Here is a 17,203-nt window from a genome sequence, read left to right as displayed (position 1 = left end):
GAGCTCTGCCCAGAAACAAGGCCAATCATAATACCCAGTATGATTTTCAGTTCATTTTGGTATGTTCATATTCACACATGCATTTACATTTTGGTTATTTAGTAGACAGTCTTATCCAGAGTGACTTACAGTCAGTGCAATCCAAGTTAGATAAACAACAACATATCACAGTCATAGCAAGTAAAACGTTTCTGTAACCGTTACTGATAATGTTGTTGCTGTTCGGGCCGACTACTTGCAAATGTATTTCTGCATTTGAAAATACAAAATACATGTATTTTAATTAAATACATTTAAAAACGCAAGTATTATATTGTTTATTTTGATACATTAATATTTATGGTATTTTGTAACTGTATTTTGTCATTTTTGCCCATCCCTGCTTGTGTCCATGATTGAAATGATGCTTCATCGTTCCTCATCTCGCTCTCCAGATGAGACCTGATGCAGTCTGTCTGCATCACTCAAACCAGCCCCAACAGTGCTTGTATGAGATCATGCTTGAGCTTTTCTAACCCTTATGTTGAATGTTTGTCTTTTTCTTTCTCCCTCTCTCTTTCCAATCACTCTTATTGCCATTGAAAGGAGTGTCTGGCTGTAGTCCGAGAGGAGATGGACGGCTGAATGACAAAGGTAGCTGGAGTAACAGCATTTTCATTACATGAACCTTTCTCTACTTTTCTACTGGTGCTTTGCTTCCGTAGCTTTTCTGTCTTGGGTTTGTTTACAGTCGGTGAGTATGTTTACATGCACACAAATAATTCGATATTAAACTGATTACGGCAGTAAGCCAAGTATGGCATTAGTCATATAAACACTTTACTCGGCTTAACTTAATCGGTGTAAGGTCATAATCGATGTAAGGATACGCCGATTAAAAAAACATGGTTTTCTAGGCAATCTTTCAAATTATTAGGACATGTAATCGCCTCAATCAGAGTAACAACGGTATATATGATCTGCGCATGTGCTAGCACAAGCAGTGCGAGCTTCCTTCTTTTGCGCAAGTGAAGTGAGTTCAGAAAGAAATGTATTTATCTTAGAAATAGTTTTCACATACAAACTGAATATGTCCCAACTCAGAATCAAATATGCTTCACAAAAATAACATGGTCGCAGTGGTAGAACGTTTATTTTGATTGGTGATTTTCTGCATTTATCAAAGTCCCATCAGGTAGCCTGATTTGAAGTCCCATCACGTAGCCTGATTTGAAGTCCCATCAGGTAGCCTGATTTGAAGTCCCATCAGGTAGCCTGATTTCAGATGTGTCCATGTAAACAGGATTATTAGGGAAATCATTCTTCAACGCATGAAATGTTTAAATCGAACTATTATATTAATCTGACTATTCACAATAATCGTATTATTGTGTGCATGTAACCGTGCTCAGTGTGTATAGAGTAAGAGTTAAGGGCACTACTTTTCTGTAACTGGTTTCTCCCGTCATAGTCTTGTCTTTGGTTAGTTGGCTAATATGTATAAATTATTTTATTATCGCTATGCTCTGATCCACAATCCACACTGGGCAACAGTATCGTCGAACCAAGGCAATAAGCAGGCAAAAGCACAGAAGTTTCCACAGATATGTACAGTATGAGATGTGGAGTAGAGCTTCATTAGACAGTAGTAAAACAGCAGTTATAAAAGGAGGACCGTTCTCATGGTAATTATTGATACAATCTAAATATGTCCATTGTGTGTTATTTTTACTCAGGCGATTGTGATGCCGTACCCGGACCACCCGGTATGCCAGGACCCCAAGGGTTAGTGGGTTTCCCAGGTAACTTTTCCTTTAAGTTCAGTTTGAGCTTTAGAATGCAAAACAGAAAATGTGTCACATGCCCTGCATGGTCTTTTCTTGTCAAGATCCACATTTATGATTAACTTCCTGTATGTCCTTTTGTCTGTGCTTCAGGCATCCCAGGTCAAAATGGATTCACAGGTCCACTTGGAGATGACGGGGCCAAAGGAGAGATAGGAGAGCAAGGCATAGGAGGGTCTCCTGGACAGCCAGGTAATCATGTTGCTGCTTTAGCTGTAATAGTAGTCTTTTTGCTCTAGTTACAGACACATAACATCCGCTCCCTCTACACAGATATGTTTACTCCCACTTGTAATGGACACACTATAGAGTACTATAGTGCTTTAATACTTATTACATCTTTGTCCAGGTTCTAACCTCCTACCAGCTGATGGTGATAGTTCTGATGGTCTGGTCCTCTCTCAGGTTTCACTGGCCCCCGTGGAGACTTGGGTCAGCCCGGCACCAAGGGTAAACCTGGAGATCAAGGTCAGCCTGGCCAACAGGGTCGGGACGGGGAGTCCGGGGAAAAGGGACCACACGGGGAGATCTGGGGAGCGTCGACCGGACAAACTGGAGAAGTGGGTCTTCCTGGAGAGCAGGGACCTAAAGGTTTTAGCGGAGAGCCTGGAAACGAGGGCTACCCAGGTGGGTACTATCATAACGTACCAGTGTACTGAAGTTGACATTCAATAAACTACAATGTCTCCACCTTTTCAAGAGTGGTAATGTATAGCTATTGTAATGGCTTCTCTCTCTGCCCGTCTCTCTCAGGGATGGGTGGTATGCCTGGGATGATTGGGTTCAAGGGCGACGTGGGTCCTTCAGGTCTACAGGGGGAGCAAGGAAGACCGGGAGCTGCTGGGAAGTACGGCTGGAAAGGTGTACCCGGACAGGCTGGAGTCCATGGACCAACAGGAAGCTTCGGACAACCAGGTCAGACACACAACTGACTAACTTCTTTTTTTGAACTTTTTTAATTTGCTTTGAAGAGGAAGAAACTCTTTGACTCACAGCTAATACACTGTGTATTTGTATCTTCCAGGTTTGAGCGGAGGAAGGGGTGATCAGGGGGATCCTGGCGCCCCGGGGCCAATAGGACTAAAGGGGACACCAGGGGAGTTTGGAGGTCTGGGTGCTGAGGGAAACACCGGACACCTGGGTGACCCTGGAGAGCCAGGACCTACAGGACACTCTGGCCTGCCAGGGTTCAAAGGTTACTTACTATACACATACTATACTCAGTGGAGTCATGATCTGTCCAATGTTCTAATTATAGAGTTTGTGGTCATATACAGTATGGTCATACTCTGATCACATTCCACGTCATTTCCCGATGAAGAGTTGATATGAGGATACAATTTCACACTGGAGTTTTGCAGTGAGTAATGCTGAAATATACACTGCTCAAAAAAATAAAGGGAACACTTAAACAACACAATGTAACTCCAAGTCAATCACACTTCTGTGAAATCAAACTGTCCACTTAGGAAGCAACACTGATTGACAATAAATTTCACATGCTGTTGTGCAAATGGAATAGACAAAAGGTGGAAATTATAGGCAATTAGCAAGACACCCCCAAAAAAGGAGTGATTCTGCAGGTGGTGACCACAGACCACTTCTCAGTTCCTATGCTTCCTGGCTGATGTTTTGGTCACTTTTGAATGCTGGTGGTGCTCTCACTCTAGTGGTAGCATGAGACGGAGTCTACAACCCACACAAGTGGCTCAGGTAGTGCAGTTCATCCAGGATGGCACATCAATGCGAGCTGTGGCAAGAAGGTTTGCTGTGTCTGTCAGCGTAGTGTCCAGAGCATGGAGGCGCTACCAGGTGACAGGCCAGTACATCAGGAGACGTGGAGGAGGCCGTAGGAGGGCAACAACCCAGCAGCAGGACCACTACCTCCGCCTTTGTGCAAGGAGGTGCACTGCCAGCGCCCTGCAAAATGACCTCCAGCAGGCCACAAATGTGCATGTGTCTGCTCAAACGGTCAGAAACAGACTCCAGGAGGGTGGTATGAGGGCCCGACGTCCACAGGTGGGGGTTGTGCTTACAGCCCAACACCGTGCAGGACGTTTGGCATTTGCCAGAGAACACCAAGATTGGCAAATTCGCCACTGGCTCCCTGTGCTCTTCACAGATGAAAGCAGGTTCACACTGAGCACATGAGCACATGTGACAGACGTGACAGAGTCTGGAGACGCCGTGGAGAACATTCTGCTGCCTGCAACATCCTCCAGCATGACCGGTTTGGCGATGGGTCAGTCATGGTGTGGGGTGGCATTTCTTGTGGGGCCGCACAGCCCTCCATGTGCTCGCCAGAGGTAGCCTGACTGCCATTAGGTACCGAGATGAGATCCTCAGACCCCTTGTGAGACCATATGCTGACACATGCACATTTGTGGCCTGCTGGAGGTCATTTTGCAGGGCTCTGGCAGTGCACCTCCTTGCACAAAGGCGGAGGTAGCGGTCCTGCTGCTGGGTTGTTGCCCTCCTACGGCCTCCTCCACGTCTCCTGATGTACTGGCCTGTCTCCTGGTAGCGCCTCCATGCTCTGGACACTACGCTGACAGACACAGCAAACCTTCTTGCCACAGCTCGCATTGATGTGCCATCCTGGATGAGCTGCACTACCTGAGCCACTTGTGTGGGTTGTAGACTCCGTCTCATGCTACCACTAGAGTGAGAGCACCGCCAGCATTCAAAAGTGACCAAAACATCAGCCAGAAAGCATAGGAACTGAGAAGTGGTCTGTGGTCACCACCTGCAGAATCACTCCTTTTTTGGGGGCGTCTTGGTAATTGCCTATAATTTCCACCTTTTGTCTATTCCATTTACACAACAGCATGTGAAATTTATTGTCAATCAGTGTTGCTTCCTAAGTGGACAGTTTGTTTTCACAGAAGTGTGATTGACTTGGAGTTACATTGTGTTGTTTAAGTGTTCCCTTTATTTTTTTGAGCAGTGTATAATAGCCACATGCTGCTGTAAGGACGTTCCTCCTGACCTGTGATGTCACTTCCTGTTCCAGGTATCAAAGGTTCTCGTGGCATGTCAGGGTTTGGAGGTATGCCCGGTGAGTCGGGCCTGAAGGGCTTCTCTGGACAGAAGGGAGAGGATGGCATTCCTGGCGGATTTGGACAGAAAGGAATCATGGGCGACTATGGTTCAAAGGGTGAGACTGAACTGTCAATTAGAACGATGTGTCTTTCTGTGCTCTACCACTCTCTTTCCCTGTCTTTCTCTTACTTTTTATCAGATCCTTATATCTGGTTGGACACTCACACTTAAACCAGCTGTCTCCTAGGTGAACGTGGTCTGAGTGGCCTGCCAGGCGAGAAGCCCCACATCCCTCGTCAGATCATCAATGACATGAAGGGGACCAAGGGAGAAGATGGAACACCAGGACAAATCGGATTTACTGGACCCAGAGGTGATTCAGGCTTCATACCCTACCGCTCTTCTTTATTCACATACTCTCATCCTTCTCTCCTTCTAATTTCACTCCTCTCATTCTCATCCCTTCTTCACCTTCCCCACTTCTCTTCTACAGGTCCTAAAGGTTTTCCCGGAGTTCCGGGTATGGAGGGCTACCATGGCGTTCCCGGAGACCCCAGCGATGAGAAGGGTTTCCCAGGCAACCCAGGGGCGCAGGGACTTCCAGGGCCAAAAGGAATGCCAGGTCCGACTGGATCAAATGGAATCAGCGGCTTTCCTGGGATGTCTGGTCACAGGGTGAGACCATGTAGTCTGGTTCCCATTGTATCTCTGCTGCAGCCAGACCCCTTTATTGTTCATGCTAAACATGTTCTACAAACAGGTTAGACACATCTCTGTCCGATCTAATGTGGTGTTTCTTGTGTTTGTTTCTTAGGGGGAGAAAGGTACCCCCGGTGCCTACGGATCTTCAGGAGATCCAGGAGGGAAGGGTGTCAAAGGTATGACGCCCCTGTCTGTCCCAAATCTCACAGATTGATAAGTACAGTACCGTAGACCACAGGAGGTTGGTGGCACCTTAATTGGGGAGGACGGCTAGTGGTAATTACTGTAGCGGAAAATAAGTGGAATGGTATCAAACACATGCTTTCTACGTGTCTGATGACATTCCATTCGCTCCGTTCCAACCATTATTATGAGCCGTCCTCCCCTCAGCAGCCTCCACTGCCGTAGACGCCAGTAGTCATCCAAACTTCACTTTCCAGCTGTTTCAACTCAGTTTAAACTTGTCTTTGTTAACCTCTCTAGGGTATGTGGGACGGTAGAGTCTCACCTCGTCAACAGCCAGTGAAACTGCAGTGCGCCAAATTCAAAACAACAGAAATCCCATAATTAAACTTCCTCAAACATACATGTATTTTACACCATTTTAAAGATACACTTGTTGTAAATCCAGCCACAGTGTCCGATTTCAAAAAGGCTTTACGACGAAAGCAAACCAAACGATTATGTTAGGTCAGAGCCAAGTCACAGAAAAACACAGCCATTTTTCCAGCCAAAGAGAGGAGTCACAAAAAGCAGAAATATAGATAGATAGAATTAATCACTAACCTTTGATGATCTTCATCAGATGACACTCATAGGACTTCATGGTACACAATACATGTATGTTTTGTTCGGTAAAGTTCATATTTATATCCAAAAATCTGAGTTTACATTGGCGCGTTATGTTCAGTAGTTCCAAAACATCCGGTGAGTTTGCAGAGAGCCACATCAATTTACAGAAATAGTCATCATAAATGTTGATGAAAATACAAGTGTTATACATGGAATTTTAGATCCACTTCTCCTTAATGTAACCGCTTTGTCAGATTTCAAAAAAACTTTACGGAAAAAGCAAACCATGCAATAATTTGAGTACGGCGCTCAGACGACAAATCAACCCAAAGAGATATCCGCCATGTTGGAGTCAACAGAAGTCAGAAATAGCATTACAAATATTCACTTATCTTTGATGATCTTCATTCAGAATGCACTCCCAGGAATCCCAGTTCCACAATAAATGTTTGTTTTGTTCGATAATGTTCATTATTTATGTCCAAATTCCTCCTTGTTGTTCGCGCGTTCAGTACACAATCTAAACTCACGACGCGGGGGCAGGTCCAGGCAAAAGTTCAGACGAAGTCATATTACAGTCCGTAGAAACATGTCACACGAAGTATAGAATCAATCTTTAGGATGTTTTTAACATAAATCTTCAATAATGTTCCAACCGGAGAATTCCTATGTCTTCAGAAATGCAATGGAACTCAAGCTAACTCTCACATAAACGCGCATGGTCAGCGCATGGTCAACTCATGGCAGACCTTACTCAATCCCCTCTCATTCGCCCCCACTTCACAGTAGAAGCATCAAACAAGGTTCTAAAGACTGACATCTAGTGGAAGCCTTAGGAAGTGCAATGTGACCCCATTTCCACTGTATCTGGGATAAGCAAAGAGTTGAAAAACTAAAAACCTCAGATTTCCCACTTCCTGGTTGGATTTTGTCTCAGGTTTTTGCCTGCCATATGAGTTATCTTATACTCACAGACGTCAGTCCTACAGTTTTAGAAACTTCAGAGTGTTTTCCATCCAAGTCCACTAATAATATGCATATCCTAGCATCTGGGCCTGAGTAGCAGGCAGTTTACTCTGGGCACGCTTTTCATCCGGACGTGAAAATACTGCCCCCTACCCCAAAGAAGTTAAGCACTTGGATTCGAAGCGAAAGTCCCAGGACTATTTAACATTTAAATAGATGATTGAGTAGTGAAAGGCACTGGCTGAAATACGCCTCATTGTTTTCTTCTCCAGGTGAAGAGGGTCCCATAATCGACATGCCCGGATCCACAGGACTGAGGGGGGAGGATGGTTTCCCAGGGGTTCCAGGTGAGTCACTCATTGAGGCTTGCTTCCTTCATTTGCATTAGGAACTGTGGACTGGTGAGAGAAAATACAGTGCACCTGGTAGTGGTAGGCCTCCACCATATTGATAACAGTACAGATGAAGAAAAGGAGTCTAGTTTTACTAAGATGCTGTCTGAGATGTGTTAACATGGTAGCAGTGTTCCTGATGCCCTCTGTCTCTCCCTACAGGTCAGAAGGGCTACATTGGGAATCTGGGAGACAGGGGCGGTGGTGGTTTCCATGGTATTGACGGCATGAAAGGGGGGCCGGGAGAGCCTGGCACAGGAGGTCCTATAGGTAAGAGACTTGACTTCCTACCATGTTGCTCACATTTTTTAAATGAGTGTCATTCTTTGCCTGTGTCTGACTGTTGCCTGTGTATGACTGTTGTTTGTGTCTGACTGTGGTTGCTGTCTCCAGGATCTGATGGTCAAGGAGGGTTTCAAGGCAACCAGGGTACGAAGGGATGGCCTGGGGTCCCCGGAGAATCAGGCACAAATGGACGACCAGGCTTCCCAGGACAGAGAGGTACACACACACACACACACACACACACACACACACACACACACACACAAAAGCACAGGTGTGCACACACAACACCTTTGCCTTATCATTGTGTTTGATCTGCTCCTTTCTGCAGGTTTTCCTGGACTAAAGGGTATATTGGGACTGGATGGACTGAAGGGTGAGAAGGGCATCCCTGGACTTCCAGGTCAGGATAACTTGGGAACCCCAGGTGTTCCTGGTGCTAAGGGAACGAGGGGTGAGACAGGTATACCCAACTCAGAGGTCGGGACCCCAGGATCGCTGGGTTTGAAGGGCGTTCAAGGACAACCAGGTTAGTCATTGCTCCAAAAGACACATTGCATCTTTTTGTTACAAGGTTTGGAGGACATTTAGTATTTCAAAGTATCTAAGACCTCCCCCTTCTCTTCTTTTTTTGTCCCTTGTACTCAGGTGACCAGGGCCAGGTGGGACCCCCAGGGTTTCAGGGCCCTCATGGACCACAGGGCACCTCAGACACACCTGGACCATCAGGAGACCCTGGCTTCCCTGGATCCAAAGGGCTGCCAGGTATAGTAGAGTGGGGAATGCGTGGATTTACAGTTGATTAACTAAGTATGTATCCTCTGGGATGTGGTGTGCATGGTGTGTGGGATGTGTTTGGTTGGTGTATGTATTTGGTGTGCTAATAATGATTGTTCTGTTTCATAGGTTTCCCTGGGCCCCGTGGATATCCTGGTGAGCCCTCTCCATATGGAGAGAAGGGTTTAGCTGGCCACTATGGCTTCCCTGGATTCTCTGGTCTGAAAGGAAAGCAGGGGGATCAGGGACCATCAGGCTACAAAGGACAGAGTGGAGTGTCTGGGAAGAAAGGTACAGATCATAGAATTATAGTAGCCCGAGTGGGAATTCCGAAATACAATCCAGAATCATGTTTTATTATCCATCGTAGATGGCTTTCTGTTTCACATTTGACAAGGAGGGATTATTGAGCTGGTTATTTTGTACTGAAACAGTCAAATTAGTAACAGCCATGTTTTTTTCCCAAAGGTGTGAAGGGAGAGCAAGGGATGATGGGAATTCCTGGTAGGTTTGGTTTCCAAGGAGACCGAGGTCCTTCCGGCCCAAAAGGAAGTACTGGACCCATAGGTAGACATCATCTCCCTCGGTTTGATATCAATCTGCACCTCACTATAATTCACCTGAAAATCACCTACACTATTATTAAAGTTTCCTGTTTCTCACGTACAAAATGTGTGTGACCTGGTCCGGTCCTGCAGGTTATCCGGGAGCCCCAGGTAACCAGGGCCCAGCCCCAGTCCCCCTCAGGATGCCAGGAGAAAGGGGTGCTCCAGGGCCTCAGGGCATCCGAGGACCAGAGGGGGTACGAGGGGAGACTGGTCCGAAAGGACCCCCTGGAGCTCCAGGTAGGAGGATCCAGCAGCACAACTACCTCATATTGTGTAACAATATTGTTATGTACTTCTCTATGTCAAATGTTGTTCTTTATACAAGTGCTTCTGTAGGATTGGCTGACTTTCTTCACTGAATGACCATTCTCCTCTTTTTTCTTCTACCTTACCCCTTCTTTAACCCCCCCCCCCCCCCCCCACCCCCTTCCAATTTAGGCTACCTGGGCCCCCAGGGGCAGAAGGGGATGCCAGGGGTGGGTGGCAGACCGGGTACCCCCGGGTACCGTGGGAATGACGGAGGGAGGGGCCACCTTGGTCTTCAAGGCATGGAAGGTAGGTACAGTAAGGCAGCCATGCCAGGGAATATAAGGATTACAGCAATCAGGCCTGGATTAAGGGATTAAGAATGGGAGTGAGGCAGGGAGCTAGTTTCCACCAGAGGGTTTGGGTCAGAGTGTTATTTGTTTGAATGAGCCGCAGGTGTTTTATGAGAGAAATTACCCATGGCCTGTAGGGATTATTAGTTATGTAATTAGTTTAGTGCTGAAGGGGCCAGGATTTTAGGTGGCTGATCTGAAATGAATTAAAACCTGTATTCCATTGACAGTTCTCATGGTTCTCTTGTTTTACCTGAAAGCAGTGGCGAACCGTGACTATAGGATTTAGGCCTTCAGATGGACCAAAAATCTTCCAATACGTATCAAAAATCTAGAATATAACAGAAGAAAACATAGCTTCACTTAATGCGCCTGACATTATATCTTCTGTAGTCAGACCATTCTAGTTCTAGACAGAACCGGCACAGACGCAACATGTGACACACAGTATAAAATAATGCAACCAGCCTGGTAGCCTAACACCACTATCACCAATAGCGAGAACAGCAGTGTCACATCAAAGGTGACAGGCTTGTGGTGCTGAAAGAGCAGCGACCGTAATACTTGTGCACTTGGTTAAACACATAGACAGGCGACAGCAGTCACACACAGCATCAAATATTGTTAGAGTACGCAGCCCATTCACTCCAGTAGGCATAAAATCATAACCTTACAAAAGCACAACCATTTCATTTCCAGAATGAAATGAACAAATCAGCTATTACTTCCCATTGCAAAAATATTTTATCACGGTCATCTCACTAAACGGTGATCTAAAGTTTAAATGCAACAATGTCATTATTTCACAGTCATTATTTTCCAAGAGATACTGTAGCTAACAGCAAGCAAGCTGCAACAACAAACAGTGCCACTCACCAGATGATAGTTTGTAAACGAAATTTGAAAGATAATCTTGAAAAAGGTGATGCTAATAACTGAGCAACAACATCCACCTTAAAGTTGAGAACAGCGGCTGCAGCCATTGTCACATTACCACAGCAGAATCTAGGTAATGTTACTTGCATTATGGGAAAACTACAGCTTGCACCACTGATTATTTGCTTTTGCGCTCACTTTTTTTACAATTTTTCTGTGTTTCCTATTGCAAGTCAAAATGTGATTGGTTAATTCCACTGTCACTCCAAAATTCTGTTCTAGTACAGTTGAATGGCAGAGGACTTCTGTCCAGCTTCTGAAGGTCAATGGCTGGTTGAGCCAGCTCGATTTTTCTACACAGAGATCACAAAAGAAAAATCTGGGATATTTTTTTATCTTCAGTATTAACCTAACCCTTCTCTTTCCAACACAAACAGAAGAGATGAAATCAGAAGATCATTAAAATGATTGTAAAGATGAAAAGAACAATATATACATAGAAGGGCCTCATGGTTCCCTACTGTCTGAAAGTGTTATTTCATGTTAAATTCATTTTAACCACACACAAATGAAAAAGGAACATATGAATAAATTGCACACAATTCCTCTCTTATACACAGAGGCATTTCAAATCGAATGTTATTGGTCACATACACAAGTTTAGCAGATGTTGTTTGCGGGTGTAGCGAAATGCTTGTGTTTCTAGCTCCAACAGTGCAGTAATATCTAACAATACACACAAATCTAAAGTAAAGGAATGGAATTAAGAATATATAAATATTTGGATGAGCAATGTTGGAGCGGTATAGACTAAAATACAGTACAATAGAATAGAATTCAGTATATACGTATGAGATGAGTAATGCAAAATATGTAAACATTATTAAAGTGACTAGTGTTCCATTATTAAATTGGCCAGTGATTTCAGGTCTATGTATATAGGGCAGCAGCCTCTAAGGTGCTAGTGATGGCTATTTAACAGTCTGATGGCCTTGAGATAGAAGCTGTTTTTCAGTTTCTTTTTCAGGTCCCAGCTTTGATGCACCTGTACTGAACTCGCCTTCTGGATGATAGTGAGGTGAACAGGCAGTGGCTCGGGTTGTTGTCCTTAATTATCTTTTTGGTCTTCCTGTGACATCGGGTGCTGTAGGTGTCCTGGAGGGTAGTTTGCCCCCGGTGATGCGTTGGGCAGACAGCACCACCCTCTGGAGAGCCCTGCGGTTGCGGGTGGGGCAGTTGCCATACCAGGCGGTAATACAGCCCGACAGGATACTCTCAATTGTGCATCTCTAAAAGTTTGTGAGGTGTGTTAGGTGCCAAGACAAATTTCTTCAGCCTCCTGAAGAAGGCGCAATAGCGCCTACTTCACAACACTGTCTGTGTGGATGGACCATTTCAGTTTGTCAGTGATGTGTACACCGAGGAACTTGAAGCTTTCCACCTTCTTCACTGTGGTCCTGTCAATGTGGATAGGGGTGTGCACCCCCTGCTCTTTCCTGAAGTCCACAATCAGCTCCTTTGTTTTGAAGAGGTTGAGTGAGAGGTTATTTTTCTGGCACCACACTCCCAGGGCCCTCACCTCCTCCCTGTAGGCTGTCTCGTCATTGTTGGTAATCAGGCCTACTACTGTTGTGTCGTCTGCAAACTTGATGATTGAGTTGGAGGCGTGTGTGGCCACACAGTCATGGGTGAACAGGGAGTATAGGAGGGGGGCTGAGCACACACCCTTGTGGGGCCCATGTGTTGAGGATCAGCGACGTGGAGGTGTTGTTTCCTACCTTTACCACCTGGGGGCGGCCCATCAGCAAGCCCAGGACCCAGTTGCACAGGGCAGGGTTCAGACCCAGGGCCCCGAGCTTAATGATGAGCTTGGATGGTACTATGGTGTTGAATGCTGAGCTATAGTCAATGAACAGCATTCTTACATAAGTATTCCTCTTGTCCAGATGGGATAGGGCAGTGAGCAGTGTGATGGCGATTGCGTTGTCTGTGGATCTATTGGGGCGGTAAGCAAATGGAAGTCGGTCTAGGGTGTCAGGTAAGGTAGAGGTGACATGTGACTAGTCTCTCAAAGCACTTATTGATGACAGAAGTGAGTGGTACAGGGCGATAGTCAACTAGTTCAGTTACCTTTTGCTTTCTTGGGTACAGGAACGATGGCGGACATCTTGAAGCATGTGGGAACAGCAGACTGAGATAGGGAGAGCTTGAATATGTCCGTAAACACACCAGTCAGCTGGTCTGCGCATGCTCTGAGGACGTGGCTAGGAACATCGTCTGGGCTGGCAGCCTTGCAAGGGTTAACTCGCTTAAACGTCTTACTCACGTCGGCCACGGAGAAGGAGAGCCCACAGTCCTTGGTAGCTGGCCTCTTCGGTGGCACTGTGTTATCCTCAAAGCGGGCGAAAAGATGTTTAGCTTATCCGGAAGCAAGATGTCGGTGTCCGCGACGTGGCTGGTTTTTCATTTGTAGTTTGTGATTGTCTGTAGACCCTGCCACATACGTCTCGTGTCTGCGTCTCCACTTTGTCTCTGTACTGACATTTTGCCTGTTTGATTGCCTTACGGAGGGAATAACTACACTGTTTGTATTCGACCATATTTCCAGGCCTTGCCATGGTTAAATGTGGTGGTTGGCGCTTTCAGTTTTGCGCGAATGCTGCCATCAATCCACGGTTTCTGGTTTGGGTAGGTTTTAATAGTCCCATTTTAACCTCTCTCTCTGACCCCTAGGACACCGTGGTAACCCAGGTACTACAGGGTTGCCTGGCATGCCTGGACGCAGTGTGAGTGTGGGATATCTGCTGGTGAAGCACAGCCAATCAGAGCAGACCCCCATGTGCCCCGTGGGCATGTCCAAGCTGTGGGATGGCTACAGTCTACTGTACTTCGAGGGCCAGGAAAAGGCCCACAACCAGGACCTAGGTGAGACAGAGGATTAGAAAACCTAAAAGACACAAAATGTAAAAAAGACCACACAATTATTAGTTTATTCTTGTATCTATTCAGATTTTATTTGATATTTCATTGGCAGATAGAACCAATTAGGCTCTCTCAAGTTAGCATGTAGTGGCTGTAGCACTGTCATCCTTTTATATGAATACATGTATTGATTAATTGGTTCATTCAATGTTTCTATTGATCCCAGGTCTGGCAGGCTCCTGCCTCCCTCGTTTCAACACCATGCCCTTCCTGTACTGCAACCCCGGAGACGTCTGCTACTATGCCAGCCGCAATGACAAATCCTATTGGCTGTCCACCACCGCACCCCTTCCCATGATGCCCGTGGAAGAGGATGAGATCAAACCCTACATCAGCCGCTGCTCTGTGTGCGAGGCTCCGTCTGTCGCCGTCGCCGTGCACAGCCAGGACATCACCATCCCACAATGCCCCGTGGGCTGGCGCAGCCTGTGGATTGGCTACTCCTTCCTTATGGTGAGTCTCTTGCTTCCTGGTCTAATAGACAGTCTAAAGTGGCCTATTCTAGTCTCCTTTTCATCTTTATTGATCTGAAAACACAGGACATATGAAAGCAATCTCTTCCCCTCCCTCGTCTCCCCACAGCACACAGCAGCAGGTGACGAGGGTGGTGGTCAGTCTTTGTCGTCCCCTGGTTCCTGTCTGGAGGACTTCCGCACCACTCCCTTCATCGAGTGTAACGGGGCCAAGGGCACCTGCCATTACTTCGCCAACAAACACAGCTTCTGGCTCACCTCCATCGAACAGTCCTTCCAGGCAGAGCCTGCCTCCGAGACCCTGAAAGCAGGCCAACTCCTCTCACGCATCAGCCGATGTCAGGTCTGCATGAAGAACCTGTGACCTGGCTCACACTTAGTCCCCTTTGACCCTGTGATGTAATTTCCTTTGACCGTACCCCCCCACCAAACACAATTCAGGTAGACATTACACTTAGGCACAGATCTAGGATCAGCTCACCCTCCCTAAATCTTAACCTTAGCCATAAAGGGGAGAACACAAAACAGACCTTAGATCAGCATCTTGTGATGACTGAAGGACTGTGTGAACGCTTCAAGTGGAGAGCAAGTGTCCTGTGGTGATAATTGGAAAAGAAGCCCCGGCATGAAGTCAACAGCGATATGAAATATACATGTTAATGTTATTTTTTAAATTGTTCGTTCTATTTGATATGGTGCTCTAACTTATTACCTCAGCTATGTTGTATACAGTGCATTTAGAAAGTATTCAGACCCCTTCACTTTTCCCACATTGTTACGTTGCAGCCTTATTCTAAAATGACAAAGCAAAAGGTTTTTTTCAACATTTTTACAAATGTATTAAAAAAACAACACAGAAATACCGTATTTACGTAAGTATCCAGACCCTTTGCGATGAGTCTCTAAATTGATCTCAGGTGCATATTGTTTCCATTGGACATACTGTTTCTACAACTTCATTGGAGTCCACCTGTGGTAAATTATGTTGATTGGACATGATTTGGAAAGGCACACACCTGTCTATATAAGGCCCTACAGTTGATAGTGCATGTCAGAGTAAAAACCAAGCCATGAGGTCAAAGGAATTGTCTGTAGAAACTCCCCAACCACAGGTGTGCCAAACTTGTAGTGTCTCCAGGCTGTACTGAGTAAAGGGTCTGAATACTAATGTAAAATTTCAGTTTTTTGTTTTTAATACAAAAACACTAAAAACCACTTTGTCATTGTGTGTGATTGATGGGGGGGACAATTTCATCCATTTTAGAATAAGGCTGTACCGTAACAAAATGTGGAAAAAGTATACTATCCGAATGCACTGTACCTAACATGTTTAACTGACCATACAGCTGAAAGAACCAAAGATGCCTGTGTACGCACTGCTTCAGTTATCAATGAATCTAATGATTGATAATATTGATTGTGTGTGCACTGCTTCAGTTATTTAGATTGTTTAAGTGCGCTTACCTTTTATTATTCAGGTATACAGTAATGCCACTACACTAACCCTCTACCAATTGTAAATGAGGTTTGGTTGAGTTTAAGTGAAAAGAAATGCTCTTAACATTCAGTATTAATCTGCTTTACATCAAGTCTTCTTCTCACGTAACATAACATTTATGCATCAAGAGGCCTTACAGTGCAAACTGTTTGTTAACAATATATCAAGTGTATGTATCAATATATATTACAGATCTTACCCATTCATATATTGTTTGTCACAAAATGCACTGATTTACTTTCCTACGTATATTTATATCCACTGAATGAACTTGATTTTTATTGTGCTCAGAACTAAAAAATATATTTTGTAAAATTGGCCATGAGTTCGATGTGCTATGAATCCATTGAATTCTATTGTAATTGAGTCATAACAAAAAATAAAATGTTTTGTTTGTTATACTTCTGCTGGTGGTACATGCATTGACATTCACACTTTAGCTCAAACAAACTATAGCCCCCTATTTCTAAATGAGAAGAATCTTTTATCTTATATTTGAAAATATCAAACTTGTATCTTACACATATTGTGGTGTAGATTGTGCAAATTACATGAAAAAAAGGAACCAGAAAAAAAAAACATGCAACAGAACACACCTAAGCTAATGTAAAGCCTGATTGTTAAACCAACATTAAAACATCTTTAAAATAGGATTAATTTCCACAATTCAGTGTGGCCACCCTGGTAGTTAAACAATTACTGCTGTTGAACAAGGGCATATGTAGCTAGGTTTCCATCCATTTGGTGACAAATTCTCATGTGAATATTCTAACAACCACGAAAAGAAAATCTGCACTTTCCCACCAGTGGTGTGCTTATACCAAACGGATTTGTTGCGGATTAAAAAAAAGATGTGCGTGATGACGTAGTGAACACAAAACATACTTTCGCTTAAGTTTTCATAAAAACTGTTGCGTTAAAATAGTAAATGTGCTACTCTGGTCTTGGCACGTGTGCTCTAGCCAACAGCTCACAGATACAGTTTGGGTAGGCTTAGTCTACGTGATGAGATTATGGATATTTTTATTGGTCAAACGGCAGTCAAGCATCGATAATCACGTCACCAGAATAAGACCCTCGATATTTATTTATCAAGCTCATCACCTTGCACTTTCACCACCCTGTGAAGTTCATCATAACTTATTTTATCTGTAGCCTAATAAACTACGTTTTCCCGAGTCGTATTGGGGGACCACACACACACACCATATCATCGTGTGACTCCCAAATTTACTTCGATATGCTGGTTATTGTAACAATATCTGCGTATACAGGCATTTCCACCAACATTTCTCGCGCAATTAATTTCACCGACAGAAGGATGCCACCATGTCAAACGAACAAATCTGTTGGCGTTATTAAATTGTACCGAAACTTCCTGTTTCCGT

The 17,203-nt window shown here is 44.8% G+C and overlaps 1 protein-coding gene across 1 annotated transcript in view; it reads left to right on the top strand.

The window, feature by feature from the left end:
• Positions 1 to 16,216, top strand: part of LOC129816800 (collagen alpha-2(IV) chain-like) — a 132,314-nt gene extending 116,098 nt beyond the window's left edge. The window contains exons 26-47 of the mRNA XM_055871701.1: positions 586 to 633; positions 1,716 to 1,781; positions 1,917 to 2,015; positions 2,229 to 2,450; positions 2,577 to 2,738; positions 2,848 to 3,018; positions 4,837 to 4,980; positions 5,113 to 5,238; positions 5,359 to 5,540; positions 5,680 to 5,743; positions 7,598 to 7,672; positions 7,880 to 7,987; positions 8,111 to 8,218; positions 8,334 to 8,531; positions 8,651 to 8,767; positions 8,909 to 9,070; positions 9,248 to 9,346; positions 9,478 to 9,624; positions 9,826 to 9,942; positions 13,596 to 13,787; positions 14,011 to 14,297; positions 14,427 to 16,216. Coding sequence (XP_055727676.1) covers positions 586 to 633; positions 1,716 to 1,781; positions 1,917 to 2,015; positions 2,229 to 2,450; positions 2,577 to 2,738; positions 2,848 to 3,018; positions 4,837 to 4,980; positions 5,113 to 5,238; positions 5,359 to 5,540; positions 5,680 to 5,743; positions 7,598 to 7,672; positions 7,880 to 7,987; positions 8,111 to 8,218; positions 8,334 to 8,531; positions 8,651 to 8,767; positions 8,909 to 9,070; positions 9,248 to 9,346; positions 9,478 to 9,624; positions 9,826 to 9,942; positions 13,596 to 13,787; positions 14,011 to 14,297; positions 14,427 to 14,681 — 3,149 coding nt within the window. The 3' untranslated portion in view covers positions 14,682 to 16,216. The remainder of the gene's footprint in view (positions 1 to 585; positions 634 to 1,715; positions 1,782 to 1,916; positions 2,016 to 2,228; positions 2,451 to 2,576; positions 2,739 to 2,847; positions 3,019 to 4,836; positions 4,981 to 5,112; positions 5,239 to 5,358; positions 5,541 to 5,679; positions 5,744 to 7,597; positions 7,673 to 7,879; positions 7,988 to 8,110; positions 8,219 to 8,333; positions 8,532 to 8,650; positions 8,768 to 8,908; positions 9,071 to 9,247; positions 9,347 to 9,477; positions 9,625 to 9,825; positions 9,943 to 13,595; positions 13,788 to 14,010; positions 14,298 to 14,426) is intronic.
• Positions 16,217 to 17,203: the final 987 nt, after the last annotated feature.

The sequence above is a fragment of the Salvelinus fontinalis genome, chromosome 19, assembly GCF_029448725.1.
Source record: "Salvelinus fontinalis isolate EN_2023a chromosome 19, ASM2944872v1, whole genome shotgun sequence".
NCBI classification, from domain to species: Eukaryota; Metazoa; Chordata; class Actinopteri; order Salmoniformes; family Salmonidae; genus Salvelinus; species Salvelinus fontinalis.
Note: the sequence above shows the minus strand (reverse complement) of the source record. Positions and strands in the feature narration are given on the sequence as shown.